Source organism: Lepidochelys kempii, chromosome 24, assembly GCF_965140285.1.
Source record: "Lepidochelys kempii isolate rLepKem1 chromosome 24, rLepKem1.hap1, whole genome shotgun sequence".
Lineage (NCBI taxonomy): Eukaryota > Metazoa > Chordata > Testudines > Cheloniidae > Lepidochelys > Lepidochelys kempii.
Window position 1 is genome coordinate 6695264 of NC_136403.1, and position 24094 is coordinate 6719357.

The 24094-nt window shown below is 42.2% G+C and overlaps 1 protein-coding gene and 1 long non-coding RNA gene across 4 annotated transcripts; one reads left to right on the forward strand and one right to left on the reverse strand.

Annotated features, from left to right (window-relative positions):
* Positions 1-2893: 2893 nt before the first annotated feature.
* LOC144929869 (uncharacterized) lies at positions 2894-13527 on the reverse strand. 3 transcript variants are annotated; one of them, XR_013634986.1, is made up of 6 exons: positions 13347-13527; positions 9641-9712; positions 8847-9051; positions 7121-7224; positions 4487-4594; positions 2894-3214 (listed from the first exon to the last, which is right to left on the reverse strand). XR_013634986.1 is itself a non-coding variant. In XM_078850500.1 (5 exons), exons 1-4 carry the CDS (start codon positions 13390-13392, stop codon positions 4490-4492), a joined length of 327 nt encoding a protein of 108 aa, XP_078706626.1. In that variant the 5' UTR covers positions 13393-13527; the 3' UTR covers positions 2894-3214; positions 4487-4489. The 3 variants fall into 3 exon arrangements, 2 of the variants coding, with proteins under 2 accessions (XP_078706626.1, XP_078706627.1); XM_078850500.1 differs by lacking the exon at positions 8847-9051; XM_078850501.1 differs by lacking the exons at positions 8847-9051; positions 13347-13527 and adding an exon at positions 12795-13340.
* Positions 13528-14891: 1364 nt separating this feature from the next.
* On the forward strand, positions 14892-22120 carry LOC140902729 (uncharacterized). The gene is made up of 3 exons (XR_012156107.2): positions 14892-14963; positions 18580-18751; positions 19923-22120. It is a non-coding gene; the product is annotated as an uncharacterized LOC140902729 (long non-coding RNA).
* The last annotated feature ends 1974 nt before the right edge of the window (positions 22121-24094 follow it).

The following is a 24094-nucleotide window of genomic DNA, read 5'->3' on the forward strand; positions in this document are numbered from 1 at the left end:
CTTGTCAGGGGTGGAGTAAGGAAATCGATTTTAAGAGCCCTTTAAGTCGAAATAAAGGGCTTCATCGTGTGGATGGGTGCAGGTTTACATCGATTTAATGCTGCTAAATTCGACCTAAAGTCCTAGTGTAGACCAGGGCTTAGTCTTTAAGGTGCCACCAGACTCCTTGTAGCTTTTTGAAAAGATCATCATGGTAATTCATTAAAAATCCAGAAGGTGGTGCTGGTAACTAAAAATAATACAGGACAGCATGAGTTGAATTACTGGAAACTGATGCTGAAGGAACTGGGACTTTGTTGTGTGTGGGAAATGACTAAACACACTCATGTCATTTTCCTGAAAAATTCCGCCTTCTACTCTGAAGGGACTGATGAGCCCAAAATGTTGATTCTGGCCTGAGTCAAGTAAGGTGTGAACCATATTTACAATCAGCTCCTCTCCTACAGTTATGTTTCACTCAGGCCATTTCTCATACCCACCTCTCTTACTACTCCTACCCCTTCCTGAGACTTCTGCTGCTGCTCTGCCATGCTTCCAGGTCTCTGATTGCCAGGACCTCTCTCCAGCTGCTCTGTCTTTGCCTTTGTCCAGGCCCAACAGGATGGAGTTCTGCTCCACTCTGAGTTTCCTGGCCCTCCTGTAAAAACAATTGCTACTGAATTGAAAGTCCTCACAACTCTGCTTTTGGTTTACTTTCCATTTCCACCCTCTTTTCATGTGTTGCACAGATGTATAAGCCAGATATGCATTGTGGCAAGACTATTTTTGCTTGATCAGAAATAAAACAGGCCCAATATTGCAAATCATTACTTGCATAGGAATTGCCATACCAGCTCAGATTGATAGTCGCACTAGACTTGTATTCCATCTCTGTCAGTAACCAGTTTCAGATGCTTCAAAGGAAGAAGCAAGAAATTGTTATGGACAGTTACAGAATAACCTTCCTATATGGGAAATTTCTTCCTAACTCCAGTCTGTTAGTGGCTGGCTTATGGCCTGAAAGAGGTTTTATATCTTTTTTAAAAAAAAGTATTGTGTGTAAAATAACTGCGGATATACTCATTATACAAACAAATTTCAATTTTTTAACTCTACTAAGCTCTTGACCCCAGTGATACTATTATTAGTCATGTTTATTACAGCAGAGTCTAGGGACCAGCCAAGAATGGAGTCTCATTGTGTACAAACACAAAGTAATAGATAGTCCCTGCCCTGAAGAGCTCACAAACTAAATAGACAAGACAGACTTGGGGTAGGGGAAAGCAGTGCTTAATTTGTGCCAAGGCTTGCCAGGGCTGAGCCTGCTGGCACCTCTAGGCTTGGCAGTTCATAGCACCTCTGGGCTTGCCATGTCAGTTATGAAAGTAAAAATACTGCTTGAGCCCCGGCACCTCTTTCATTACACATTAAGAACTGAGGGAAAGGATTTAACTTGGAAGCAGTATGAACAATGGGATTGTGGGAAATGTTATGTTAATTAGATGAATTTTTTTTTAAGAGTGGGTATGTTCAATTAATCAAGGATTAGCTAAATGGAAAGACAAGGAAAGAGAGAGGAGTGATGGGAACAGAGCAGATGAGAAGAGAGACAGAAGGAAGAAAAGGAGTACTTGTGGCACCTTAGAGACTAACACATTTATTTGAGCATAAGCTTTCGTGAGCTACAGCTCACTTCATCGAATGCATTCAGTGGAAAATACAGTGGGGAGATTTATATACACAGAGAACATGAAACAATGGGTATTATCATACACACTGTAAGGAGAGTGATCACTTAAGATGAGCTAATACCAGCAGGAGAGCTGGGGGCGGGGAGGGAAGAGAAAACTTTTTGTAGTGATAATCAAGGTGGGCCATTTCCAGCAGCTGACAAGAACGTCTGAGGAACAGTGGGGGGGGGGGGGGACGGGAATAAATATGGGGAAATAGTTTTACTTTGTGTAATGACCCATCCACTCCCAGTCTCTAGGAAGGAAGAAGGAGGCAATGCGGGGCAGTTGTTGAGTGAGGCAGACAGCCAATCAACACAGGAGAGAATCTCTTGAGAAATCTTGCAGCCCTGAGTTCCACATGTTAATTATGTCTTGTGTAAGAATGCATTGTCTTTTGTCAAAAGAAAAGGAGTACTTGTGGCACCTTAGAGACTAACCAATTTATTTGAGCATGAGCTTTCGTGAGCTACAGCTCACTTCTCACGAAAGCTCATGCTCAAATAAATTGGTTAGTCTCTAAGGTGCCACAAGTACTCCTTTTCTTTTTGCGAATACAGACTAACACGGCTGTTACTCTGAAACCTGTCTTTTGTCAGTTATATATTTGTTGCATTTCCGTTTCATTTGAATGTTCCCTTGATCTTATACTATGTGAGAGGGTACATGGGAGTGCCTGAATGAGCTTTTCTACCATTTTTTATTTTGTATGTCTCAATCATGTCCTTTCTTATTCTTCTCCTTTCCAAAGCACTTTTTTCAGTCTCTCATATGGAAATATCTAATAATTTGTCATCTGTGTCTGAGCCCTCTCTCTTTCTGACATATCTACTTACAGGACTCTCATGTGTGTGAGAGATTGCAGGATCTGTGGTCAATAGGAAGCCAGAGACCTGTCTAGAGTGAATAGGAACACAGCCATATAAACATGGCCAGTGGGCAATATCCATTTTAAATGTAATGGGACGGAGGTGATTGTTTTAGGGGAGGTGAACCAGTAAGTATGCTTACTCCATAGTCCCCTTTATGTCTTGTTTGTTTCAACTGTCTATAAGACAGACCGTTTCTGGATGCAGCTGAAACTATTCAAGAGTAGATCCAATGGCTAGTATAGTTCCCTTTGCATTCCCGGGAGATATCAGCTGATCTAGTGATGTCAGAACGTCAGATAGCACTAAAAGATCTGAAGTGATCAGCCAGTGCTTCATTTTATTGGCACATATTTTATATTTACAATAGAACCCAGTGAATGATAGTGAGGAAATGTGAGAGGAAGAAATACAGAAGATATGAAGAGCTAGTCAACATTTATGCAATTTATACTACTTATGAGGAAACATATCTGTTACATCTGTTTTATATCTTTGTGTTCCTAAATAAATACATAAACTGCACTTAAAAAAAAGGTAGTTGATTCACTGTAGGGGAAGTAATTTACAAGTGTGGCAGTGTTCTTTGTTTTCCTCCTTGAGGAATGTTCTAATTCAAAGCAAAGCTGTTCACATCTGAAATAAAGGGGAAACATAAACAAGTTATAATGGTGACTTTCCATCTATTTTTAATTTACAGTATATAGTGATAAGGGACAAATCTTCAACTGGTGTGAATTGTCTATTGAAGTCAACTGAGCTTGGATTTTATTATGAACAGTTTGCATAAAATTATAGGAGCAAACATCAAACCAGATTTAGTGCAACTGAGCACAGCTCAAAGAATGCAAAGGACAATAAAATTGTTCCAATAAAGAGAAGTCAACATTTTATATAAGAGACCATTTGCTAGGATCTAATGAAGATGTGTTTTTTTGGAGGATGAGATTTACATATCGTCACTGTGTGTTTGAAAGAGCCTTGAATCATGACTGTACTGAAATCTCAGAGACAAATCCTTACCTGCTGTAAATTGTCCATTGAACTTGATCGAGCTATGACAAAAGTTCTGTCCCAAAAGTCAATGGGAATTAGGCTCATAAATCAGATAGGCGGTTTTGAAAATTTTATCTTAAATGACTTGTCCATATCCTACTAAACTGTGACATTGACTATTGCGGCCTGTTCTGTGGTCTTCTGGATGCTTACCATGTCTCTCCTCAGTCCATCCAAAACTCTGCCACCAAATCATCTTTCCCACCTGTCATTTTGATCATCCCCTAATTCATATCCATCCACCAGCTCTACTTTGCTCTACATATCAATTTCAAGGTCCTTACCCTTGCTTTCATCTCCAACCTTGTCTCCCTTTGCATTCCCCCAGTTTTTTCCATTCTGCCATTGAGATCAACCTTGATTCCCCCTTCATTTCTTTCTCCCATGCCCAGCTTTTGTAGCTTCTTTTGCCAGGCCTCCACTCCAACCTCATTTGGGTCCCTTCTAAGAACTCGCTTCTGCCATGTCACTTGTGAAAGCATAGCCAACTACCCCCCATAACTGAAATTAATGGATACACCAAGGTGTTTCCATGTCTTACCAAGTTACTGCATAATCTAATTTTTGTACTCCTTTCCCTTCTTTCTTTCCCCTTTTTTGTCTGACTTTGGCTCTCACTCATGTCCTATCTGGTTTTTACATTGCAAGCTTTATGTAGCAGTGACAGGATCCTTTCTTTTTGCTTTGAAATTCCTAGCACATATTTGGGTGCTCAGAATGAGTTGTAATTTCCACTTGGAGTTATAACACACAGCCTGCTGCTGCCTTGGAAACTAGTGAACTGTTTGCTAGATCAAGAAATCAACAGTGATGACACACAAATACCCAAGTAACAATACAGAACCTCAGTACCTTCTACAAAAGAAGTGTGAATTGTTGTAGCAAAAACCATAGAAGATGGAGAAGGACAAAGAAGGGAAGATGGCCCTGATGTGATGATCCTGCAGACTCTGTCAAATCCTGTAAAGTTAACAAAATCAGTCATTCTGAATACTGTTGCATCAAAGCTAGAGTTAAGGTTCATTACCCCTTGTCGTGTCTATAGGACATAACTGGGGAGAGTGGTTCAGCTAGTTTGGAGACTCATTAGCAGATATTTGTTCACTGTCTTTAAGAGTAGCAAGGCTGCTGAGTCTTGCAGCGGCATTGAGAGGAGATATCAACAGATTAATAGATATATGAAGAGGTGACATATCCTTTTCCTATCCCCCTCCTCTAGAGCCCTTCAGTAATCAAGCACTTGGTTTATGCAGTGTAGTAGTAGCTGTGTAGGTCCCAGGATATTAGAGAGATAAGGTGGGTGAGGTAATATCTTTTATTGGAACAACTTCTGTAAGATTAGGGTGACCAGATGTCCCATTTTTATAGGGACAGTCCTATTTTTTGGGACTTTTTCTTATATAGGTGCCTATTATCCCCCCCCCCATCCCGATTTTTCACAGTTGCTATCTGGTCACCCTATGTAAGATGATCCAATAAAAGATATTACTCACTCACCTTGACTCCCTAATGCACTTGGTTTTACTGACGACACCCTAACCATCAGCCTGTCGCACGGGCATACTGTAGAACATAAGAACGGCCATACTGGGTCAGACCAAAGGTCCATCTAGCCCAATATCCTGTCTTCCGACAGTGGCCAATGCCAGGGCCCCAGAGGGAATGAACAGAACAGGTAATCATCAAGTGATCCATCCCCTGTCTTCCATTCCCAGCTTCTGGCAAACAGAGACTAAATCCATGTTATCACAAGATAAAACTGAATCCATTCTATGCTAGATATGCAGGAGTGTCTGTGATTTTGGGTGAGTTTGATACTCTTCCATTATACAGTGGAACTAGAATTGTTGCAGTAAATATTTTCCCTGACACTTGCTTTTTCTGCATTAACTGCAAAAATAACCATATCTACAGCATGTTTGTTATGGGTTTCAGTTTGAGTATTTGATGAATATTTTGTGGCCAGATTTATTTAATTTTACATTTCTGAATCAAGAATTTGGTAAGTGTTTTTGTAAATAAACCGCCTGTAATGAGGGCCCTCACCCCTGAAACATCTACTGGTGGCACAGTTCACTGCTGCAGTTATGTCTCTGTCTCAGTTTCCCCCATTGGGCTTTCAATAAGTCCAATGAGGCTTATGTTATTTGAACAGTGCCCCTTCACGGTATGGGTTTAGTTAACCCAAGGGTGGAACATTTACACAAATAGGGCTCCACCCCAGCATCCTAGGTGGAGGGGGAAGAGGCTGAATTAATCTTCATCCATCTCTCCCATTTATGTCCAGATCATTGGCCAGTGGGGTCCTCTTGATCCAAACCCCTCTTCTGGAGTCAGTGTCTCTTGTCATCCAGTGGGGAAGGTTCTCCTCTTGATTCAGGGTCCCCACAGAGGTGATACATGACAACCCTTCCTTGGAGCAGCATATAATTCCTTTTTTCTGGTGCTCCTGCTGCTGTCTGGTGAAGTCTGTCCATTGGGACCAGCTTTTGCTGGAACTTGGCATTCATAGTTCCCTCCAACCTCTCCCACCTAGGAGCATTTTGCCTTGGTGTCCTTTCCCAGTGAGCTCCCTCACTAGCTCCCCCTGAGAAGCCCTCCACATGGGTGCTTTCCTCTTTCTGCCTTCCGGAATGTTCCTTTTCTCAGAAGAACGAGGAGTCCAGTGGCACCTTAAAGACTAACAGATACATTTGGGAATAAGCTTTCATGGATAAAAACCCCACTTCTTCAGATGCATGGAGTGAAAATTACAGATACAAGCATAAATATATATTGGCACATTAAGAGAAGAGAGTTACCTTACAAGTGGAGAACCAGTGCTGGCAAGGCCAATTCAGTCAGGGTCAGTCAGAGAAGGCCAATTCATTCCCTTCTCTTCGTGTGCCAGTATATTTATGCCTGTATCTGTAATTTTCACTCCATGAATCGGAAGAAGTGGGTTTTTTACCCACAAAAGCTTATGCCCAAATAAATCTGTTAGTCTTTAAGGTGCCACTGGACTCCTCGTTGTTTTTGTGGATACAGACTAACACGGCTACCCCTCTGATTCTTCTCAGAAGGTGTTCCTTAACTAATTAGCTGCTGGCCAGCAATTTAGGCAATCAGTTGTCCCCAGATGGATTGGGCTTGGTTCATTCTCGTTAGCAGAGCCTGTTGCGGGTAGGCTGAAGGCCTGATTGTTCTCACGGACCAGCTTCTCTGTGGCACCCCCTGTGTATAGATCTGAGTTAAATGTATAATATTAGGGTGATCTTCAAGATGGGACTGAAGGGGTCTTAAGTGATGCAAAGTCTTTATGGTGGCCCTTTGCATACAGGTGAATATCCCTCTCCTTGAATAATATGTTGATGATTTTCTTAGCATATTTTTTTAAATAAATTATCTGACCATTTTTAGAAATCTATCCACTTCATTGCAACAGCCTTTACTGCAAATAATGATTGCATCTTTGTGTTTTGAGGAATAGGAAAGAAACTAACCTACCTTTCCAAATGAAGTTTTGAATTCACTATAATCAGCTGTGAAGAATTCTGGAGAATAATAATCTGTGGAGTTTTCTGAAGGATAATCATCATACGTGTAATTGTCTAAATGACAAAATGGTTTTGGATGAGTCTGGTTGCATCTTGTACAAATATATTTATAATTATTGAAGGTGCCTCTCACATACCCAGAGTATCTATGTTCTATTTAAAATCACACATCAGAACAGATGAACCCCTCTCCCAACCTACTTTGTTCTCTATGCATGTCAAACATTTTGAACATTGGAAAACACAAGAAGTTCCCAAACAAAATTAGCTTTGTTAAGCTGGAGTTAAGGATATGAGCACATACAGAGACAGAAGAGTATAGAGACAGTCTTGGACTTAGATGCTGTGACATTTTCTATTAACACTTTAGACTCACAAAGTTCCCGTAAGCGTGATATGCATGTGTTGAATGGGGCTGTGTGGTGACTGCCTTTCATACAAGCTGCTGATTTGCTCTCTGGGCAGTGTGTCCTCATAACCGAATTTCCTCGTGTCCTTAATGTGTGGGTTGCTTGTTGGAGTACTTGAGCAATTGTAAGTGTTACACAACAGAGGGTTTTTCTCCTGGGATATACTGAAACTTGCATGCAACCACAGCCTTCCTGGGGTTGGAGTGTGTTTTAGGATGGGAATATAGAGGAAACAATGTAAAATAAGTCATTCAAGGGTATATGTTTTAATAGCCAAACTTTAATGTTACCCATCAGAGGGACACAATCTGCACCCGTTGCACGTGGTACACATTTGCACATTCAGAAGGTACATTTCTGTGAAAGTAGGATCTGAATGAGCTCTCCCCTGACATCTAGTGATGAACTAGGGAAAAGATCTGAGGAGAAGACTTTGCAGACATACCTCTGCCTAGAGAGAAAGACCCACATTGCCAAAGTGATCAATTTTGGCTGTTTTGGGTTAAAATTCACTTTAGTATTGAATACAGGCGTAATGAAATGTTGTTATCCTTATTGTATGAGTAAAGGGCAGCAGGTCTGTACTTAGCATGCCCTGTTTGAGGGGGCTACCCTACATTTAACTTCATTCAGTAAGCAGGGCGTAGTGATGCCAAATCCAAATAAGAATTAGAGGGCATGGGGATGGGTGTTCTTACCTGGTTGTGTGGACCTGTTTAAAGGGTCCTAGAAGCCTTTTGATTCCTCTCTGCTTTCCACCCAGTGTTAAGAGCCAACTAGATTCATTTTTCCTGAGTGACCACTAGAGCAGAACTCATTGTTAATTGATCTGAGGGAGATGAACCTGAGCCCTAGTATGGAGACAGTATTGCGGTGAAAAGACAGTGCAGAAGAGGCAGTCAGCAGAGAGGTTCCTCACTACCCAGTGAAATCACTAAAGAGCTAAAATCACTGAGAACTGGGCTAAATGAAGGAACCTCAGAACAGCGTTGGGGTGAAAGGCAGAGGTGATGACTGTGGCAGAAAACAGCAGCAGAGACAACCAGTGGCAGAGACTGCAAAGACACTGATGATCAGAGGAGCCAGAAAAGGGGCTACAACCTACATATGTGTGTGCCGGGCTCTCTCTTGTCGCAGATGGGGCAGGGGTTGTGGGAGTTTGTGAACCATGCCAGGTACACACCTGTGCTTACAGCTCCGTGGAGGAGCCTCCAACTACTATTTCTGGTGCGCCTTGGAACCAGAGTGGAGTACAGACTAACCCACCTGGGTTCCTCGCCCTCCTCAGGTGCAGGTGACTGCAGGTCCCACCACTCAGCATCAGGACAGGACACAAGAGTGAGGAAGTGGATGGTATGAAGCATGAGCACATACAGAGGTTCTCTGGGTGCAGTTTGGAGGTAGACTGGCTAGATATCACGCTGCCGGCTCCTGTGACATATCAGAGTATCTGGGGAGGCTCCTGGAGGAGCTGGGTTAGGGACAGTGGTGTAATGGTAAAAAAATAATTTAAAAAAAATGCATAAACTAATTGGCATAAACTAACGTGGTGCCGGCCGCTTCTGGGAGCGGCGTGGGGCCGGGGCAGGCAAGGAGCCTGCCTTAGCCCCGCTGCGCCATGGGGCTGGCAATCCCGCTGGCCCGATTGAAAGCCCTGACGGGCCAGATCCGGCGCACGGGCCGTAGTTTGCCCTCCCATGGGCTAAACCATAGAAGACATAGCCACAAACAGGCCATCACAGGGCTCAAGAAGAGATTAATAGGGGTTGCTAGAGGCTAAGACCACTGTAACACTGTGACCTGGCACCAGGGGTTCAACAGCAGTGAGCATAGCCACTTACACTCCTTTTCAGTCATATTGTAAAATCTGTGCCTGTTCTCTGAACAGCACAGAAGCTGTGAACAATACATGTCAAAAGAAATTTGAAAACACCGAAAAATATTGTTTTTCTAAAAGAGATGCAAGAAAAAGCTTAAATTCAGGGTAGCTCGTCTTGAAATGTTTATGATCTGTTTACATATTTTATACAACTTGATCAAAGTGCAGTATGTTCTCTCACCATAGAAATAAAATGTGTAGTTCCAAAGGAAAAAATTTTCATATGATTTCTGTCCTTCTCCAGCAGCATTTCCTGGTGGGACGGGGGGAAAGCAATACATTAGTGCAATACAAATACAAGTGCAATACATTTCTGGGCAGGAGGGAGGAGAGGGGGGAAGCAATACACTAGTGCAATACAATACAAGTGCAATACATTTCCTGGGGAGGAGTGGGGAAAGCAATACATTAGTGCAAAAAACAATACAAACCTGTCTTCATATATCCTGAGAACTGAGATTCTCATAGGGTCAGACTGTGAATGCCTCACTCCCACTGGTGAACAGCTACTCACATGAATAGTGACATTGATTTATTGGGATTTCTTGTGCCAGTAATTGCTCCCTAGCGGGAGTAAGGGGGTCACAGAATGGCTCATTATTGGCTTTGAGAACCTTGGATGAAAGGCATCATATTACAAAATGACTTAGAATTGTGTGTGAGAACTCATATTTTCCTCTAAAGGTATGTATTTGGAGCTATTGATCCATGCTGGGCAATGATCACATATCCAATGCTAAAGTTTTTTGTACTCTTCTATGGGTCAGTATGTTTAACGTGGATATCAATTTCTCTATGATATGTCTATGAATGTAAAAAAATTCTCCCATTACCTTAGTGTCTAGACACCATAAACTGGATTTTGAATAATATTACTGCTTTCTCTGAAAAAAGATCGAGCCCTCTCTACTTCCTTTATCTCAAGCTTCTTAAAATGAGATTACGCTTCTGATTGGAATAAGCTTTCTAAATGCCTAGCCTTTCTGAAATTGTACAGTTTTAAAGACTCAAGAAAGGGGAAATGTCTAAATATCAGTCAATAAATTTTTTCAAAAGTCTGAGTTTAAACTCCTTTTCAGACTGTAATATTGGAAGACCGTTGGATTTTGGGGAAAGGCCCATTTGTGCAAATAGTTACTCTCATGCATAGGCATGCTCCCATGTATAGATCCCAACTTGGCCTTTTTAATTATCAGTGTTGGGGTGTGGTTCAGTGTCTTTAATCAGTATTTTTTCTTTTCACCCCCAATGGTTGTTCATTGTTTTGTGAGAGAATTATCTATTTACCTACCAGATAAATTGATTTCTGCACGTTTGTAAAGAACTAAGGCATGAGAGTTATTGGTGTTTAGCCAAGCCTCTTGTATCTGTCATGATATTCCTGCTATTTCATTTCATTGTGGTTTAGGTCTAGTGTTCTGTTACTCATTAGGCAAATGCATATGTTATCAGGACAGGAAATAGAAGAACATCACCTTGAGTTTGAGGCCCATATTGGCTTTACCTTTATTACACTATTTGGGATAAGATTATTAATAGCTTACATATTTATTACGTGATTCTGATGAGGGGTGGACTGGGATACCACATTTTGACACCATCACACTTTAGAGGGGTTTGAAATCGATGCTTGAATTTTTTCAATCAGAGTCTATAGAGCAGACTGACCTAGAAGCCCAAATCTAAATAAACCCAGTCTGTAAAGATGCTTGGAAATTGGACCCAAACTCAGATCTAGATTTCTCTGTGAGCCAACTTGTCACCCTGTGTTTCCAAAGCACCCCAGAACTTGGAAGGAAGCTTGGAATCCCCAAAACTGAACCTGCATCTGAATTGTCTAGCTTGCACCCATCTCCAATTCAAATGTAAATAAAGCCCTAAATAATTGTTCAGTCTTTAAAAATGTGCTGTCCTTTTTTGCTTTTATAAACTTTAACCTCTGCCCCTAGTTACAAATTCTTCCATGTCTTAAACTTGCTTTAGCAGCCTCTCTTCAAAAGCATTGTTCCAATCCAATCAATTCCTTTAAAAACATTATATTGGAACTATGGATATCATCTAGTATTGTTTGTGCCACATTTAAATTAAGTGTATTTGTTATTTATTAATTGGCTGTTGAAGGGTAAGGAAGGAAGTGAGAAAAGAACCTGTAATTTCCATCTGGAAATCCCCAGCAAGTGGTGATCTGACATCAGTGCTTATAACAGCTTATTTGGCATTTTCTCCATCAGAGTCAAAAGTAAATAAATTTAAAAACAGGAAGTTGAAAGTATGCAATTAAAGCTAAAGCTAAAAGAAAAAAGCAAATTACATTTAAGACCTTTTTCATTTTTGTGTGTGTATCAAATACAATTAAAAACATGCCAAAAGCGACTGAATTGTATAGGTGAAGCAAAGTTAGTTTAATATTTTGTGTTGTAGAAAAAAAAACACTGAAAATGATAAGATGTTTCGATAGCATATATCCATAAGGATCATAAAATGCCTAATGGAGCTCACCAACAGACTTTTATACAAACCTATTAATAGTTGTGCCCATCATTGAAAAGCAAAAACCTCTGGGGTGAAATGTGACAGGTGTTTAACAGCAATGCCATCAAACAGATGAGGAAGAAAAGAATGCTTTTCCTATTAGAGGCTGCTGGGAATTTAGGAAGACAGAATGTAATTATGTAAGTTGGAGTTTGGCCAGAACCCCTGGGTTAACAACAACCCCACTCTTACAAAAAGGTTTCACAAGATCTTTAGTGAATCAAGTTTACAGGACATTGGCTTTACATCTAATTTGAAAGGTGGCAGGTCCTGCAGCACAATGCCATCTGTCGCCAACATCGGGCTTTGGTACTGTGCTGATCTAAAAGGGGAACTGATGCCTCCTTACTTTCTGAAACTGCTTCTGACACTTCAGAAAATGTAGCTTGAAGGACTCCCATCAAGAATTGCTCCAGCCAGCCTGACCCTGCTTAAAATGAGCAATCTACGGGATCGTAGCACATGGCAGTTTGACGGCTGCAGTAGATTTTTCCACTTACTAAATTTCCTATCAGTTTTGAAAGGCTTTATTTCATTTCACATTCAGGTAACAGAGGAGAGTAGTGCCTCCCAAACAGCATCTATTGTGCTTCACCCTTCAGAAGCAAAGCATTAGCCGGAAGGTCTTCCCCTACACCTGTGCGTCAGAGCACCCTTCTGAAGACACTGCATGTGTCTTTTGGGGCACCTAGTAATAACACTTGCATCACGCCTGTGCTAACCCTACTCTGGTTTTAAGATCCAAATTGTCCCCCTTGCTTTTAAAATACTCCATAAAAATAATTCCAGTCCCTCTTACATACCTTGTCGCTCCCTGTTGTCCTCCTTGCTCATATAAAAATGGTCTCCTTATTGCCTCTCCTCACGATGGTGCAAGAGCCACCTTCTCCGGATCATAAGAATTTCTGCATCTCTTCCTCAGCCACCCTACATCTTGCTTCAGATACTCACTGAAAACTCTCATCTTCCTTTCTTGTGCCTCTTCATGTCTGTCTCCGCTATTATTTAACTATATTATATGCAGCTATTCTGTAAAGTATTTTAGGATACAATTTTACATGGAAAGGATGGTATAATATAAAACTGTACCCTGTAAGCTTTACTTCTATTGCACTTTACTCAGGTGGTTTTTGATCCCTCTCTTTCACTTATTTATTCACTGTTCCCTCTCTTCTTCATTTGTTATGCTAATCACATGGCCAAATCAAAATAAGAGTCCAAACAAATGATTACTAACTGCTAAAGAAGCAACTTTCCTTTATAAGCACATGGTAGGTACAATTTCTTGATCAGTACAATTAACAGCATCACTTAATTAACTGCAATCCACAGAAAAGTTAAAGTAAAATATTTACCCAGTAAAGTCTGGAAAACAAAGGCTGCTGTTAGTAAAAAGCCCATTCTGTCACAGCTGGTTCAGCCTACTGCCTGCTTCTTAGCCTTGTCCTATTTTGTAATTTTTGAGGAACCAACGCAGTTGTTTGGTGTATAAAAGGAAATGACATTGCTCTAAGGGTTGAAACAAATGACTCCCTCATGGTTTATGAGAAAAGGCAGGACAGTTTTGCCAAACATTTCCCCCCCCTCCCCCCCAGAGGATTGCCTATATATACCGTACACAGTACCGCAAACTGAGCTGCAGCTCTTCGTGTAAAAATGCGTTAACTACAAGTGGAAACAGAGGGAAAATCCAGTGAATAGTGCCGGGAAAGGCACTGCTGGAAGTTTTTAATTTTGGGAGAAGGTTTCCTATTGAAGACAGGCATTGATTGCCAACTTCCTGACCTTTAACAACAATGCCAACTTTGTTTGCCAAGAGACAAATTGTTAAAGGTCAGGAAGTCAGCTAGCAAAAATGAAAAAGTGATGAAAAGAACAGTAATTTTAAACAAGAAAGAAGATGTGAAAAGTCTTCTTTAGGAGATGTTTTACTTTCAGAACGTTTGAGAGAAGGCAACCACAAGGGGAAGAAACTGGAGAAAATACCCCTTCTACAACTCTGGGAACCACTTATTCATAATAAGACAAAGTCCACTTTTATGCATCCGATGAAGTGAGCTGTAGTTCACGAAAGCTCATGCTCAAATAAATTGGTTAGTCTCTAAGGTGCCACAAGTACTCCTTTTCTTTTTGCGAATACAGACTAACATGGCTGCTACTCTGAAAAAGGTAACTTACAGTTTAGTAAAAAGAAAAGGAGGACTTGTGGCACCTTAGAGACTAACCAATTTATTAGAGCATAATAAATTAGTAAGCAGTCCTACAACAGATTCTCCAACGTCTACATTTCTTGATCTTCACCAGTGACCTTGACTTTTTCCTTCAAATACATTTTTAAGCATGTTGGGATATGTAGGGGTTAAGCATATACCTGGGAAACTGCTGGTATGCAGACATGGTTTTAGGGAGTAGAGGCATGGACAAGCACCGCTTCTGCACTTGGTAGACAAAGTACAGGCACCTTTCTGTGCTTGATAGATAACGTGCTACCCCTTTCCCTTCCCTTCTGCTTGTTAAGGACTGATAAGCGCTGCAGCTGCATAAGAAATGTGCGGGAAATGTGTGTAAAGCAGTGTTATCTCCCCCTGCCTTCTTTTCCCAGCTACATAAACAATCTCGGAGTCATGGCCCCTTCCTCCCTTCTCTGCAAACTGCTGATTAAGGGAATTCCTGGCTGCAATTATTGCAAAGAAATATATCTTCAAGGTAAAAATGTCTGTAGAATATGCTTAATGCTGTAAACAGTAAACAGGGGCGGGGATAATTATATTCAGTATATAGTCATTAATATTCATTGTGTGGGCGTTCATATTACTCAATAAGAGTTTTGGGGGTGTTGTAGTAAATGTAGTATTTACATATTAACTTAGATAAAAAGAGTGTGCTGTAACTAATTCAGTGCTTACTCGACAATTGGGTCGAGGGGAACAAGTACCACAATAAAGAAGCCCGTCTACTCCATCCGCCTCTGGGTAAGCCTGCTCATTCTCTAACAAAGCACACCCTGGAGAAACAAGTATGAATGCAGTCCCTGCCATAAAGAGCATAAATTTTATGCCACATAAGAAGTCAGAGGCACAAACAGACAAAAAAGGGGGTGGAAGGAGAGAGAAAGGACAAGGGGTTTGTGGATGAGTTCATGAGATTGCTGAGGTCTGTCAGGTGTGGACCTGTCTCCAGAGCTGTGTTCCAACTTCTGGGTTTTGTTTTTGGTTTCTCACATTTCCTGTTCCCTCATGAGAAATGGAAATGAATTGTGAGGAGTGGTCTGACCAAGGCGAAGGAGATAAGAGAAACAGCTGTGCAGAGGTCATTCCATGCATAGGAGGCTGCAGGGAAGAAGGCTCTGAGATGTGCATAAGAGAGGACAAAATGAGTATTGAGGCTGGTGGAGTAAGAGGGCGGGTGTCAGTATTTCCTCTAATTTTGTTATGTGCACCAATATGAAGGTGATGTGTGCCATGGCAGGTCCATGCTGGGAGAGAGGCATCTCTCCCTGCCACAGCTCTGAGCCCCTGCACGGGGCTTAATAGGCAGCTGCACGGCCAGGCAGCTTAGAGGGAATTTAGGTGTGTGTGTGGATGTAGAATGAGGAATGCAAAAAGAAACAATGTCAGAGATGTCAGAAGGGTGCTGCGTGATGTTTTTCTCCTCCTTTTGCTGTTGCCATCAGTTAAGGGCTGGGGCTAGAAAAGCTAGACTTTTAAACTAATAATTACCATATGCATAGAACCTTGCACAATCCAAATGGATCCCAAAGCATTCTACAAACTTCAGCTCAGACACAGTTCACACAGGCATAACTTCATCCGCCATTAGTGTAGAATGATAGCAGTTTAACAGTCTGCCACAACATGAAACTACTGTTAAGGAGAGGACGTGAATACTCACTGAACCGTAAATCAATAAAATAATCAGAAGCAAAAAAACTCCCCCTACCCCTACCAGAGTTTTGACCCTGTAAAGGGAGAAGTGCCAGTAACTCCAGGAAGACCACTTGGGAATTTGCTATCGCTGTTGATTTTTATGTGGAAGATGCTTAGGTGGTACAGTGATGGATAGCAGTTTAAAAATCTGATATAGATAGAATGGGATCCTGCTATATGCAGTTGAACTGTAAAGGGAGGGGTGATCTAGGTAGGCGGAACTCAATGTTTCCTTATTGGAATTAGGCCAGCATAACAAGGTTAAGACACCATGTTTTGCAAGGAATTCTATGGTATCCTTAAGGACCACAAGGGGCTCAGGACCTTAATTTTACATGTCTAAAAGAGAGTACCTCCAGCAGCACAGTGCCTCCTTACAAGTCTGAATCAGGGAAGAGTGTCACTTACTGAGTCAGCAGGGCCACTTCTTCCATCAGCCTTTGTTTTCCTTGGAGGTCCTCCATTCAAGTACCCTGCTTTGCTTGCGACCTCTGAGAGAATTACAGCATGTGGCTGCAGATTTAATAGAATCATAGAATCATAGAATATCAGGGTTGGAAGGGACCCCAGAAGGTCATCTAGTCCAACCCCCTGCTCAAAGCAGGACCAATTCCCAGTTAAATCATCCCAGCCAGGGCTTTGTCTGACCTTAAAAACCTCTAAGGAAGGAGATTCTACCACCTCCCTAGGTAACGCATTCCAGTGTTTCACCACCCTCTTAGTGAAAAAGTTTTTCCTAATATCCAATCTAAACCTCCCCCACTGCAACTTGAGACCATTACTCCTCGTTCTGTCATCTGCTACCATTGAGAACAGTCTAGAGCCATCCTCTTTGGAACCCCCTTTCAGGTAGTTGAAAGCAGCTATCAAATCCCCCCTCATTCTTCTCTTCTGCAGGCTAAACAATCCCAGCTCCCTCAGCCTCTCCTCATAACTCATGTGTTCCAGTCCCCTAATCATTTTTGTTGCCCTTCGCTGGACTCTCTCCAATTTATCCACATCCTTCTTGAAGTGTGGGGCCCAAAACTGGACACAGTACTCCAGATGAGGCCTCACCAATGTCGAATAGAGGGGAACGATCACGTCCCTCGATCTGCTCGCTATGCCCCTACTTATACATCCCAAAATGCCATTGGCCTTCTTGGCAACAAGGGCACACTGCTGACTCATATCCAGCTTCTCGTCCACTGTCACCCCTAGGTCCTTTTCTGCAGAACTGCTGCCTAGCCATTCGGTCCCTAGTCTGTAGCTGTGCATTGGGTTCTTCCGTCCTAAGTGCAGGACCCTGCACTTATCCTTATTGAACCTCATCAGATTCCTTTTGGCCCAATCTTCCAATTGGTCTAGGTCCTTCTGTATCCTATCCCTCCCCTCCAGCGTATCTACCACTCCTCCCAGTTTAGTATCATCCGCAAATTTGCTGAGAGTGCAATCCACACCATCCTCCAGATCATTTATGAAGATATTGAATAAAACCGGCCCCAGGACCGACCCCTGGGGCACTCCACTTGATACCGGCTGCCAACTAGACATGGAGCCATTGATCACTACCCGTTGAGCCCGACAATTTAGCCAGCTTTCTACCCACCTTATGGTGCATTCATCCAGCCCATACTTCCTTAACTTGCTGACAAGAATACTATGGGAGACCGTGTCAAAAGCTTTGCTAAAGTCAAGAAACAATACATCCACTGCTTTCCCTTCATCCACAGAACCAGTAATCTCATCATAAAAGGCGATTAGATTAGTCAGGCATGACCTTCCCTTGGTGAATCCATGCTGGCTGTTCCTGATCACTTTCCTCTCATGCAAGTGCTTCAGGATTGATTCTTTGAGGACCTGCTCCATGATTTTTCCAGGGACTGAGATAATATGTTACTTCTGGTTTCATTTTAAAAGACTTCTGGAATTCAAACCCGCTTTTTAAGGTCAGGCTTGACAAAGCCCTGGCTGGGATGATTTAATTGGGGATTGGTCCTGCTTTGAGCAGGGGGTTGGACTAGATGACCTCCTGAGGTCCCTTCCAACCCTGATATTCTATGATTCTATGATTCTGTTTCCTTGGGTTTAGTTTCTTGGCTTTGTGTAGGGCTTGTCTAAAACTATGGGTGCTATAGTAGCACAGCTCCACAGTGCTGTAGGTATGCCACTGTAGAGCTGTGTGACGTTCCCCTGGTGTTATCCGGACTGGTGATCTGCTAGGTCACTCCAGTCCTTGACTCTGGGAGTCAGCCTTACCCTGTTCTGCTGTGAGAACCCCCATTCCTGGGCACAGCCTCTGGCATGTAAGCTGCTCCTTGGTTCATGTAACCAAATGACACTGACCAATATCTCCGGTCCCAGACACAGCCCTAGGAATCTTCATCTTGCAGTGTCCAGTTATGCCCGCTGGACGCTGCAAGCTTATATGAGTTCATCAATTTAACAAAGAAATTGATATGTACCAGGCTTTGTTATCCCAAGGCAAGACTGACACGCTTCAAACCAAACGCACTGCTTCAGGTAGAATAAACAAACAGATTTATTAACTACAAAGATAGATTTTAAATGATTGTAAGTAATAGGCAAAAAGATTTGGTCAAATGAAATAAAAGCAAAATGCAGTCTAAGCTGATCTTAACACTTTCGGTGCCCTTACAAACTTATATGCTTCTCACCACAGGCTGGTTGGTGGACCTTCAGCCAGGTTCTCCTGTTTGATCAGCGCTTCAGTCGCTTGGTGGTGATATCTGTAGATGTAGGTGGAAAAGAGAGGAAGAGCATGGCAAACGTCTCTCCCTTTTATCATATTCTTTCTTCCCTTTTGACTTTGCCCCCCCCCACTTCAGAGTCAGGTGAGCATTACCTCATCATAGTTCCAAACTGTTCTTTCTCATTTAAAATTGTTGTTCTTTTCATAACTTTAAAACTTTTTAAACAAGAAAGAAGATGCAAAAAGTCTTCTTTAGGAGACTAAAGGATCTAGGTCTTCTCCATCTCTGATCCCTGCAATTCCTTTTCAGAATCTGCTGTGGATTTTCTCCATTGATGGTTTTCACTGTAGATTTTATTTTGTGAGTGTTTCTTGAGCTACGTGCCAGAGAGAGAAACAGTAAAGAGACCCTCTGTCAGGAACTGACTGTACTAGGCTTCATTGTATAATGAGGAAGTTGCATGTTTTGTCTCAGTATTTAGCTAGAGCAGAAGACACCTGCTAGGTGGGGAAATAGTCTTTTCCAGGAATAGAAGCAAGCCAAAAAATTCACTCAATCTGAGAATGAAGTTTATACCATTTTCATCCCAGTCAGACAAATTCGTTAGGCCTGATGCTAAGTTACACTAAGGCCAGGTCTACGGTAAAAAGTTAGGTTGACCCAACTATGTTGCTCAGAGGTGTGAAAAATACACACCACTGAGTGATGTAGTTAAGTTGAGCTGACCCTCGGTGTGGACAGTGCTAAGTAGAGGGAAGAGCTCTTCGGTTGACCTAGTTACCGCCTCTCATGGAGATGGATTAACTACAGCGAGGGGAGAACCCTTCCCATCACTGTAGTGAATGTCTACAAGACTCTTTATATCACTTTGGCTTGAAATGGGTGGAGACAGCACCCCCTGGCAATTCCTACTCCACCGGTGGCTTCCCTGGCTGGTGTTGAGCTGTTGTAATGGTTCTGCGCTGATACTGCTCCTGGACCTTGCTATAGGGAGCAGATAAGGGGTGTGTATAGAGCATACTGCATTATAGGTATTCTCTCCTTCCCAGGACCCATAGGAGGCCATGGGAACCAAGTATAAGTTAGAGCAGCCTCAGGACTGCTCTAACTCATACAAGGGGTTTGGCAGTTGTCTGGTCAGCCCCAGAGTACAGGGGCACTTTTGCCTCCCCACCATGCCTACTCCAAGTGCAGAAACAGAGTAATTGAAAATCAGGTCCACTCTTTGCATTTGTAATTTTCCATAAAATCAGTGTTCTTGAAGGTTTGTTGTTTTTTTCTTGACTCAGTCTTTGTTAACGTTGTTTCACAGTTCAAGCTGGAGAAAATGGCTCAGACCGGCAGGTAAAATGAATCTCTTGCACAAATGGACCAACCAAAATGTTTTCACTCTCCACCTTCCAGATACTAGATGACCTCCTGAGGTCCCTTCCAACCCTGATATTCTATTATTCTATTATTCTATCCCTGGCATATCTTCATGTGAGCCAGTGGTCCAGTACTTAGAACATGCATCAGTAATCTTAGCTTATATCCTTATCCCTGTTGCTGACCTTATCCCTGACTGAATATAGGACCTTGGGAAAATCACCAACTCTCATTGGCTCAGTTTACCTATCAGTGAAATGGAGATCCTAATACCTCAATTCACAGGGTCTTTGAGGCTTTAATCTTTAATATCAATAAAAGACCTTTAAGATTTCCAATTAAAAGGTGCTAGAAGTGCTAGGTCATCCAGATGGGTGAGACACATGGGAAAAATGTTTAAAAATTGTATCCTTCTAATATTTTATTCATCATTATCAATTTACCTGGTGTGTTTATGCTTCATGCCCACTTTGACACTGTATGGAGTCTGGGGAACACTTTAGGATATTATGAATACTGATATTGTAAAATTGTAATTAGTTATCTTACACAGCGTATCTGGCATATCTGTGAAACTGTTATAATTTGCCAAATATGATAATCTTGTTTATATGTTTGTATCACCTTTGTATTGTGAGTTATAGGTATGTATGTATGTCTGTATTACAAAACTTGTGCTATGCTTCTGGGTGACACCCCCAGACAGTTTGGCATCAGCATTGCCTAGCCTGCTTGATGTCCCATTAAGGACCATCAGCTATACATTGAGAGAAGGCAAGGTGTACACCTCATGACTCAGCAAGTCATGCATGGGCATGCTTATGGACAGAAAAAGCTTCCAAGCCATGTGCTGGGCAGCTTGTGTTTGAAACAAAGGAAGCACAAGCCGCAAGGCAAAAAAATATAAAAGGCAGCTGCATCTTCACCATTTTGTCTTCATTCCTGCTTCTTACCCTGGGAGGAACTTTGCTACAAACTGGAGCTCTGAAAGGACTGAATGATCCATCCAAGCTGTGGATGTATTCCAGAGGGACTTTCAAGCCAGCAAACTCACCAATACGGCTAGGAACCTGATATATGGACTTTGAAGTCTTTGTATGTATATGACTGTTTTACCATTTAGCATCTCTCTTCTTGTTCTTTCTTTATAATAAACCTTTAGTTTTAGACAATAAAGGATTGGCTGGCAGCATGGTATTTTGGGTAAGATCCAAACCTGTACTGACCTGATGACATGGCTGACCCTTTGGGGTCAGAAGAACATTTTGTATATGTGATCAGAGTTTAAAATAACTTCTCACTCTACAGGACCTAGGTGCTGATTGGGAACCAGAGAACTGGAATGCAATAAAGAGGGCTGTGTGATTTCTTTTTTTGCTTGATAACCAGTGTGGGGGATCAGAAGCGCAGTTTGTGACTGGTTGGGGTGTTTAACTTCAGTGTCACCCACCAGTCTTGAGAGTATCTACTCTCCATTTTGCAGCCTGCCCTGACCTTGACATTTCCAGTAAGGGCTGCCCCAGGCAACACGGTCACACCCACTATTCTTACTACAGCATGTCCCATTAGTATTTTATGGTTTTACAAGTTACTCTGAAGCCAAGAACGAGCAGGGCTTCGTTTTCTGAACCTCTCCAGGACCGGTCTTGCTTCAATTATAAAGCACAACCCGATGAAGCCGCAAAGATTTTGTTCATGAGACCCAAATGCCATTTTTAAAGTATATGTAAACTTTATATGAAGTCTGATGTGACTCAACCACACGTTGTTCTTACTACACAAAGTTCCAATGGAGAGACCATGGTATGGGCATCAAAGACATGTGGAGGACCCTTCGGCTCATTAGATAAGAATCAATCACTGTTCTTGAGAACAAAGGGGGTAGGCAGAGCAGCTAAGGAACCATGATTAGTGAGTGCTTGATTCGCCAGTGGTGGTAGGTTTAATTTTAGGCTGATGATGTGAGGAGATGGATGTGTAGATGATGTTGTCGAGCACCCTTTGCTTTAGGAAGCTGAACGTCATATCCCAGCTTTAATAGAGGGAAACAAAACTTAAAGGAAAGGAGTACTTGTGGCACCTTAGAGACTAGCCAATTTATTTGAGCATAAGCTTTCGTGAGCTACAGCTCAAAGGGAAATTGAAGATTGGATGGATGAGTAAATGAGACTATTCTAAATTAACAATGAATCAAGCCTAAGTGGATTACATTACAACATTCCTAAGGAAGTAGCTGAGGAAAGACATTGTTTGGTGATTTAGATAATAATAGGGGACAAGAGGTGGGCTTTGTTAGTTACCACAGTATAATGTTGTGTGTAGGAAGGAAGCCTGAAGAATTTCCCCCATCTGAACTATCTTTCTCTGTTTCTGAAACTAGACTTCCGCTTCTCGTTAGCTTGCTTCTCTCAAAACTGTTGTGTTATTGTTTCCTAAGGGTGAGGCAGATCATTGAAATGCAGTTTGATGGTCTTTCCAGAGGCGTCTTTAAAAACCAAGATCCTGTATGCCTCAAACTGCAGGAAATTGTGGTACTTTCCATAAGAATAGGGGTTTACCACAGTGTCTGATTAAAGTTTTGCTTTCCTTAACTCTTTTGTAACAAGTACTTGCTTGGATGCTGTGTCCTCCATCCAGATGAGGCTGTATTTCAGTAGTACTATGTGTGCAAATCTGCATGAAATGATTAGATTCTTTGGGATGAAAGGTGCTATTTTTTACTAATTATAAAAATAACTTTCCAACTCAGAAATGTCATTTTCTATCATCTCACCTATATATTGTGACAAAGTTCCTCTTCTACCTTGGTGGGTCTTGCACTTATTGGCGGATTGGCTCACCTCGGAGCTTCACGGCAGCCCTCAGTTTGGCCGTTTTCATGAATCCACAGTCCAGGTCAGCTCCTCCTGTGTCTGATCAGGAGTTGGGAGGTTTGGGGGGAACCTGGGCCCGCCCTCTACTCTGGGTTCCAGCCCAGGGCCCTGTGGAATGCAGCTGTGTAGAGTGCCTTCTGGAACAGCTGTGTGACAGCTACAACTCCCTGGGCTACTTCCCCATGGCCTCCTCCTAACACCTTTATTCTCACCATAGGACCTTCCTCCTGGTCTCTGATAATGCTTGTACTCCTCAGTCCTCCAACAGTACACATTCTCACTCTCAGCTCCTAGTGCCTCTTGCTCCCAGCTCCTCACACACGCACCACGAACTGAAGTGAGCTCCTTTTTAAACCTAGGTGCCCTGATTAGCCTGCCTTAATTGATTCTAGCAGCTTCTTGATTGGCTGCAGGTGTTCTAATCAGCCTCTGTCTTAATTGTTTCCAGAAAGTTCCTGATTGTTCTGGAACCTTCCCTGTTACCTTACCCAGAGAAAAGGGACCTACTTAACCTGGGGCTAATATATCTGCCTTCTATCACTCTCCTGTAGCCATCTGACATCTTGTCACAATATGTATGGCTGCCATTGTCATTTTCAAACTAGGACTACAACATGCTGTTTACCTTGGGCCCACAATTTCAAGAGCTTTGTTCAGCTTTTCCAAATTTTTCTGTATTTTTCCACCAGCTCTACCTCTGAGTTGTTACTGGCAGCTTCCTGTCCCAATGCCATTTTGGAGCCTGCTAGCGAATGGATACTGCAACTTCCCTACTGCACACATAACTCAACCTCTCCTTCATATGGGCCTGACCAGGTGGCCAGACTAGTGTCATTTCCAGACCTGTTTGGAACAGTTGGAGGATAGATTGCTCTCTGGCTAGGAGGGGTGTGATTCTCTTCCCTATGGCAGAGACTTTTTTCTTCTTTCTGTAATGCTGAGCATCCTTCTGTCTATTCTCACTTAGGAGGCAACTACCACAATGTTCTGATACAGCCAAAATGAGAGGATTCATGGCCAAATCACTAAGACAGGTGTGACACTTCTATTTGTCACATCCATGTCCAGGAGAGTATTTAAAAACTGCACCTTCAGACCACTTCTCTCACTCCCTAACCCCCTCCCTTCCCCCCCATTTGTTCCATTCAGTTATCCAGAATTGCCACACTCTTGTGTGGGGGTGAAGGGGTGTGGATCCTCCTTCGTAACAATGTGCCTGCAGGGCACCTAAACAAATTACAGA

Bases quoted from the DNA above. Each gene is read 5' to 3' on its own strand.
- LOC144929869 (XM_078850500.1), bottom strand. From the start codon at position 13,392: ATGGGCTTTTTACTAACAGCAGCCTTTGTTTTCCAGACTTTACTGG. The intron at 9,713-13,346 runs GTAAATATTTTA...CCGTCCCACCAG, and splicing joins TGTTTTCCAGACTTTACTGG to GAAATGCTGCTGGAGAAGGA. The intron at 4,595-7,120 runs GTAGGTTAGTTT...TTAACTTTACAG, and splicing joins TCAAAACTTCATTTGGAAAG to GATTTGACAGAGTCTGCAGG.